Below are 7,498 nucleotides of genomic sequence, written 5' to 3' on the forward strand. Positions count from 1 at the left end.
TAACAAATGGTATTATGTTATCTACAGCTTGAGGTATTGCTTCTCTATTACTATCCACCAATGGTCAAAAGGCTCATTCAAGATTTAAAATACCATTACATTTGAATGCTTCAAGAACATGCAATATAGCAACAAATGGTCATTTGGCTGAACTTCTCAGAGAAACAAAATTAATAATATGGGATGAAGCTCCCATGACACACAGATATGCTTTTGAGGCACTAGATTGAATATTGAAGGATATAATGTCAAGCAATCACATTTTTGGAGGAAGGGTATGCTTCTGGGGGAAGATTGTATACAAATCTTACCAGTAATTCCAAAAGGAACACGTGAAGAAATAGTTAATGCATTTTTATGTCACTCCAAACTTTGGAGCACAATAACAGTATTGAAACTATCACAAAACATGCGAGCTTTTCATAATTCTCAAAACAATGACGGTCAAGAATTCATTAAATGGATCCTTGAAATTGGTAATGGAGCAGATAGATGAAGTACTGAACAACCAATAACAATTCCTGACAAAATGCTCTTACAAGATAACACAATAAATGAAATTATTCATTGGCTATATAAAGATATAACTAATGATATAGAATTTTTAGCATTTTTCAAAGATTGAGCTATCCTAGCACCAACAAATATAGAAGTTGACAAAATTAATAGTATAGCAATTGAATCAATGCATAGAGAAAAACATGAATACAATTGATTCAATAGCAAAAGAAGGAGAAAATTCTCTCTTGTATACAATTGAGTATCTCAACAATCTAAATCTTGGTGGAGGATACCCAGGTCATCATTTATGCTTGAAAAGAAATGCACCAATCATTTTACTCAGGAATTTAAATCCAAGAAAAGGACTTTATAATGGAATAAGAATAATATGCAAATAATTTTATAAAAGAGTAATAGAAGTAGAGATAACTATTCCCCTCTTCAAAATTGGAAACTTAAAGGGTAGGAAATCTTATTAGGGCAACAGCTAAAGTGCAAAAGTATATAATGTCATACGTGCTAAATATTTGTGGGTTGTTTGGATTAATCGTCATACGTGCTGAATATTTGTGGGTTGTTTGGATTAATCGAAATAACTGCTTGTTTACTCATGCAAATGCCAACATGCGGGTTGTTTGGATTAATCGAAATAACTTCTTGTTTACTCATGCAAATGCCAACATGCTCCTTGATCTGAGATGTGATCTGAATGCGCAGATGAAACTCTTGCATAAAGCCAGCTACAAGGCATGTGAAGCATAGTACACGAAAAATGATATTGAAGCGATGAGAAAAGCCAAGGAAGAGTTCCAAGAGAAAATCAGCCTAATACATAAAGAAAGACTAGAAAAGGATGGGTAGGTGGCCAGCGAGGAAGTAGAGATCATGAGGAAGGATTCTAAGTTAACCGAGTATATTCAGAACGTGACCACTCTGAGAAATGAATTGGCCTAGGATTTTGAAGTATGCTTCTTGATTAAAAAGCAAGTTATTTTGTAAATGCTCATAGTTATATTCTAATATAATTCCATGTTTTAAAAAAATAAAAAATAAATTTAGAAACTAAAGAAAAGTTTTTGAATCGCTACTATTGAAGTATACTTCTTGATTAAAAAGCAAGTTATTTTGTAAATGCTCATCATAATTATATTCTAATATATTTTTTTTAAAAAAAGTAAAAACTAAAGAAAAGTAAATTATATTTTAGGATCTGGCGCCGGATGGTTGCAAGCCATCTAGAATAGAAGGGGCCTTTGCTTGAGCATCAACACTGATATCACTGGCTGAATATTGTTCGTTATCTTTTTGGGCAACCGTGCAGGCCGCAGGGGAAGACGGCTACCTTTGGTCATGCTGTAGGGTAGGAGGGGCATCCCAGTGTGATGGTTGGGATTCCTATCCAAGACCCATGGGGCTTTGGGGGTATGCTAGCCTACGTTGAGTTTCATGCATCTATATGTGAGTGAAGTGTGAAGGAGAGGCGTAGCAATGGACCCATACCTAGGCACACTTAGAATGCACCCACACACCGGAGTGCCCAACCCATGCCGGGTATGGACTCCTCTCCTTCACACTTCACTCCCATATAGATGCATTGTGACGATTGAGAAACCAACCCGAGACTCATGGGCTTTGGGGGTATACTAGACCGCAATGAATATTATGCATCTATATGGGGATGAAGTGCAAAGGAGAGACGTAGTAGCACAGACTCATACCTAGGCACACATAGAACGCACTCATGCATCGGGTAGGCACATTAGGCCTCCCGTGTTTCCGGTGGGGTTGTGTGATGCCGCGTGCCTCGGGGGATGCCCTCCCCACCTTGACGGCAAGTATGCCGATGTGAAAACGAGACCAACGGAAGGAAAAATGGTAGAAACGGTGAAGCTGCCGGGATGCCGAGCCGTGCTAAGTCGACGGGCCAATGAGGCGGGGCCGACAGGATCATGGATTTGAGATGGAAGGAATGACCTGAGTCCACAAGGCCATGGAGCTGAGCCAGCGATACATGAGACGGGTGTGACCCGACAAGGTGAAACGTGGGCCCCACGATCGAGGTCCTGGACATCAGGCCGCAAGGTGACCTATCATCCCATCTCGTCATGTAACTTGGCTCCATTGGCCCTTGAGAATGTCTTCGCGCGTTTCACCTTGTCGGGCCACACACGCCTTGTGTACCCTCGGCTCGGCTACATGGCCTTGTGGACTCGGGTCATCCTTCCATCTCGAATCCATGATCCATCGGCTTTGCCGTTTCATTGTTTTTCCTTCCGTCAGTCCCATTTCCACATCGGCATACTTGCCGTCAAGGTGGGGAGGGCATCCCCCGAGGCACGCAACATCACCCAACCCCACCGGCAACACGACAGGCCTAATGTGCCTACTTGATACGTGAGTGCGTTCTATGTGTGCCTAAGTATGAGTCCATGATATGCCTCTCCTTTGCACTTTATCCCCATAAAGATGCATAATATTCGACGCGCGGACTAGTATGTTGGCTTCCCGACCGTCACATGGCGCCTGCTTGGCTTGGCTTGGCTTAACATACCCCAAAGCCCCATTGGTCTTGGATAGGAATCATCCAGCTTCATATGAGGCTTCTTGGGAGTGTAGAGCTTCTGTTGGCTTCTTGGGAGTGTAGAGCTTCTGTTGGCTGCCTGCGGCTCCTCCTTCACATGCCGTCCCCACTATCAAGAAATCGTTGGTACAGGCCATGAGCCCGGGCAATCGTCAAATCAACACGAGGCTGGAAGCCATGGGGCGTCCCTGCACGTGCTCAAAGAGTCCCAAATCAGCAGGCTCAGCTACCTTCGTAAGCACCCCTGAAAGCGCGTCACTGCCAAACGGTTGGTGAGGGCTTGGAGGCAGCTCATCGATACTGATAATCATGATGATGGTAATCCCGTTGCTGCCTGCATGGATACAACACCTGTAGCTACTGTGATATCACCATCTCTCTTGCCATAGTTAGCTGCTTGCCCTGCACCCCTCTGCGATGGTTACGGCCCCTTCAGCATCATCATACCAACTTGGTGCAGCACTCGCAGGTACAGAAGCTTGCCCTGCACCCATGGCTACATGCCTCTGCGATGGTTACTGCCCCTTAAGCATCATCATACCAACTTGATGCAGCACTCGCAGGTACAAAAAATTGCCGTGCACCCAATATTATGGAAACACTTCATCCTGAGGAGGCACTCCTAGAGGAGGAGAACATCTCCACGTTGCAGACTCCTCTCCTTGTATCCCTGCTACTTGCAGATGCACATGAGCCCCTCCTTCGTGAAGGTGAACATGTACTGTCCCCGCTGGTCTGTGACATCTCCATGGATGCCCTCACATTCATCTCCCTTATCCTGCATGACCCGAGAAATAGCTTGCAGCAGGTGCAGGGCAGACCAGAATCAGCAGGGGTAAGGATGTCCTCCTCATCATACCGAGAGAAGATTGAGGGTTCAAATAGGATGTCAGCATCATCATCAGGCGAAGAAAAGATGGAGGGTTCAAATAGGATGGCAGCATCATCATCAAGCCAAGACAAGATGGAGGATTCCAAGAGGACATCCTCATCATTAGCACCATCATCATCATCGTTATCATAATGCCACAAGAAGATGGAGAGCTACCAGCAAGAAGAGGCTGCCAAAATGCAGTGCAGCATACATGTCCACTACACACCAACAAGCACTGCCCAAGGACGAGCTGAGGTGAGCCCATCATTGGCATTATAGTTATAGACCAAGATGAGCTCTCACCGCAGCCATAGTGCTATGCATCTGATTGTGACACTTTGGCACCATCATGCATAGCTGACATGCAGAAAGCATTATTGGCCAGCATGCATGAGATCTACATAGGCATTTTTCAAACCTGGTAACTTCATTTTCAATGATGCGTTTCTTGCTATCTGATTGGTTGTTTGGTTCACAACAGACCTAGAGCCAATCAGAATGCCAGTTGCTTTGGGATGCTGTTTTTTCTGGCAAGCTTGCAATTGAGTCAGTTATTAGACATTAGAGGCCATTGTAAAATCATTCCAGAATAGTAAACAGTAATGTGCATGCAGGTGGTGACTTCAAAAGGGCGAGATGGAGGTTGGAAGATGTATTTTTACCATGCCGTGAATGTGATTGCAGTGCAAGGAGGATGATGCAATGCTGCTGTGGAAATCTCAGGCCTCTACACAGCAGAAAGTGAGGAATGTGGAGAAATTTGGCCAGAGCTGGAGTGAACATGAGTAAAAACCACACCCTCCTATTGTATGTGATAAAAAGCCCTCACAAGTAAGACCAGCTTGCCCGAGCCTTTTGAACTTCTTAACATTCCAATCAATGAGAAAGCATGCATGTCTTTATGAAAACCTTGCTGTTGAAGCTTGCTAAAGAGGCATGCAGGCTGATCCTTGAATGGCCAAGGGTTAAGCTGTTCCCTTCCATCATTGGAGGCAGGAGTTCCCTTGAAAATGTAACTTAAGCCAACTCTCAGCATGTGATTGGACAGTAATTTTGTCCAGATTTTCTCAAATTCTGATTGGAAAATTGTGCCAGACCTGTGATGGACAATGGCTCGGATTGTTGTGACCTCCCTCAAAGCAATGATGGGTTTGCCTCAAGCAATGACGGGGTTTGCTTTTATGTGGTGTTTCTGATCACCTAACTGAAAACTGAAATGACACCCCACTGGAAAATTTCTAAAAAGCAGGTCAGCAGGAAAGAGGTGAAGTAATCCCTTCAGGAAAGTACGGAAGCTCGCTCACTAGAGGAGGGAGAAGTCTTGAGTGCAGATGAGCATCGAGCTGCAGAGAAAAGACCGTGCTAAAGCCTAAGATTCAGTACAGGCACTTGAGAGTGGAGGAGACCATGGAAAACTCGTTCATTCTCATGAATATTGAAGCAGGAATCTGCTTTGAGATTTTGAATGTGCGGATGCTTGACATGAATATTTATACAGCCTTCACATTCTGACTAAAAACCTCTCATCTAGTGTGCGACAAATATACGGTTCAAAAAGTCACCTCTACATACAAAGAGAGACAAGGAAAGCAAGGAAAACACATTTCTTTCAATAGATAAAGCACATGATCCCACCACCAAACATAACTCATTTATTACTTAATTATCATCATTTACATGTATCCAATCCAGATTTTATTAATTTTTGTTCATGCACAAGATTGTATTCGTCTTTGCCTTCTCTGCAAGTCAAAAGGGTGGACACAGACATGATGACAAGCCGTATGCTTGGGTTTGTGTACCATGCACTGCCTTTTGGCTGCCTCTTCTTGATGAAAGCCATCTCTAAGCTTTCGCTTGGCGGTTCCAAACTTTGGTTTATGTGATAATGGTGTTAAAGCTGAATTAATGCAGCACCTTGCTAATGTTCGGGATCCTTGCTGGAGCTGAGATGGAGTAGATGTGGGTGCTCTCAAGGTTGAGGGTATGACGAGCTGATGAGAGGCAGAGCGGCACTGATTCATGGGACTCTCGTCATGATATGCAGTATCTTGGTAAGCGGTATCGACGAGCTGTTTCCAAGCCCTCACTAGTTGTTTGGCAAGGGCAGCAATTCTCTTGGAAGGGTGCTTACGAAGGCTGTTGATGTATTTTCCAATCTGGGTCTCCTTGAGCAGCTCTAGAGACATGTGCACATGCTCCAGCTTTTGCAACAGCTTGAGGATGAGCACACCCTTGTCGGCCTCTCTCTCGTCGACCTCTTGTGCCTCCGACTCTGAAAGACCGCAGGGACGGAGGGCTTGGACCAATGTTTCTCTGATGGCAAGCACAATGGCGAGATCTACCCTGCTACTCCTAGAGACAATTGCATTGTCATTGTCAGCATCAGCATCAGCATCAACATCAGCATCCATGTGTCGATTGTGCTGTGTCACTTTGGCCTTCGCATGATCATAGACATGGCTATTGCTGCTAAGAGCAGTGGCCGTACTACTTTGTACCGACTCCTCCTGTACCGACTCCTCCTGCTTGGGTAATGAAAGCACCTCGAGATTGAGCTTCTCCGGCGCGTACAGCTTCTGTGCTAGCCAGTCCCTCTTCGCTATGAAGTCTTGTGGGTTGTCCTCGTAAGCTATGGCTATGGCCCTCTCGCAGACTGTCCATACATCCGCTCCTGTGCTCTCAAAGAATTCTCGCCATGTTTTGTAATGCCCCATCGCATGGCAAAAATATAGTGCTCCTCGCGGCGGTTCTTGTGCTTATATAGCTACGCACAAAAGCACCCTGCTTTTCGCCAGAAAGTCTTAACCGCCTTTGAGGGCGGTTAAATCAAAGGCGGTTAAAGACGGTGAACTTTTTACCTTGAACTTATTTTTTTAAATATAAATATATGTATATTTGATTCTGCATGTTAACTATGGTATACTCTAATGGCTATTAATTAATGGCACACTGAAGGCAAGCTGAAATAGGCGAACTGGATGACGCTGGGTGCATCTAAATAATTTTAGACAAATTATTTCATATGTATTTAATACAACCTTAGAAGATGAGTTATCCCGACCCCCTCCCTCTCTTCCTCCTCTCTCTCCCTCCCTCTACTTGTTGAATGAGCCCTTTGAGGATTTTTTTAGAGAATTGTGGACCTTATTAAATAGAAAGGTTATGGGTGAATGCATGCAAATAGAAAGCATATGGGGGAAATTCGTATGCAAATAGAAAGCATATGGGGGTCATCATTTTATTGCCTCAAATAGAGAAGATATGGGGGTCATCAATTTTCCAAGCATTAATCATTACATACTAAGATGAAACCTTAGAAAAACACTCTTATTCTTGAAGATCTCACATAATATATTTAATGGAAATGTAAAAAAACATTTTAATGTCATTTATTTATTAAGTGCATCTTAATTGCATTAGATTCTTCCAAGAGAGCGTCATTTTTTAAATAGTTCAGTACCATAAGGGACATAAATACAAATTTCTAAAAATATGTCCTTTTAAATTACTATGTGAAGTTTTTGGTACCTGTCATGTTA

At 43.4% G+C, this 7,498-nt stretch overlaps 2 protein-coding genes across 5 annotated transcripts; one reads left to right on the forward strand and one right to left on the reverse strand.

The window, feature by feature from the left end:
• Nucleotides 1–3,004: 3,004 nt before the first annotated feature.
• Nucleotides 3,005–5,475, forward strand: LOC147618218 (uncharacterized). Of its 4 annotated transcripts, none has more exons than XM_086774667.1 (2): nucleotides 3,005–4,211; nucleotides 4,641–5,475. In XM_086774667.1, the coding sequence occupies exons 1-2, from the start codon at nucleotides 4,119–4,121 to the stop codon at nucleotides 4,743–4,745; spliced, it is 198 nt and encodes a 65-aa protein (XP_086630793.1). In that variant the 5' UTR covers nucleotides 3,005–4,118; the 3' UTR covers nucleotides 4,746–5,475. The 4 variants fall into 4 exon arrangements, 1 of the variants encoding a protein (XP_086630793.1); XR_015262078.1 differs by having other exon boundaries at nucleotides 3,014–4,211; XR_015262079.1 differs by lacking the exon at nucleotides 4,641–5,475 and adding an exon at nucleotides 4,438–4,575 and having other exon boundaries at nucleotides 3,014–4,211.
• A 108-nt stretch (nucleotides 5,476–5,583) lies between these two features.
• LOC147618219 (putative mediator of RNA polymerase II transcription subunit 26b) lies at nucleotides 5,584–6,763 on the reverse strand. The gene has a single exon (XM_086774661.1). It carries the CDS (start codon nucleotides 6,671–6,673, stop codon nucleotides 5,666–5,668), a length of 1,008 nt encoding a protein of 335 aa, XP_086630787.1. The 5' UTR covers nucleotides 6,674–6,763; the 3' UTR covers nucleotides 5,584–5,665.
• Between the last annotated feature and the right edge of the window lie 735 nt (nucleotides 6,764–7,498).

This window comes from Cibotium barometz, chromosome 35 (assembly GCF_041138505.1).
Source record: "Cibotium barometz isolate CiBa-2024 chromosome 35, ASM4113850v1, whole genome shotgun sequence".
Lineage (NCBI taxonomy): Eukaryota > Viridiplantae > Streptophyta > Polypodiopsida > Cyatheales > Cibotiaceae > Cibotium > Cibotium barometz.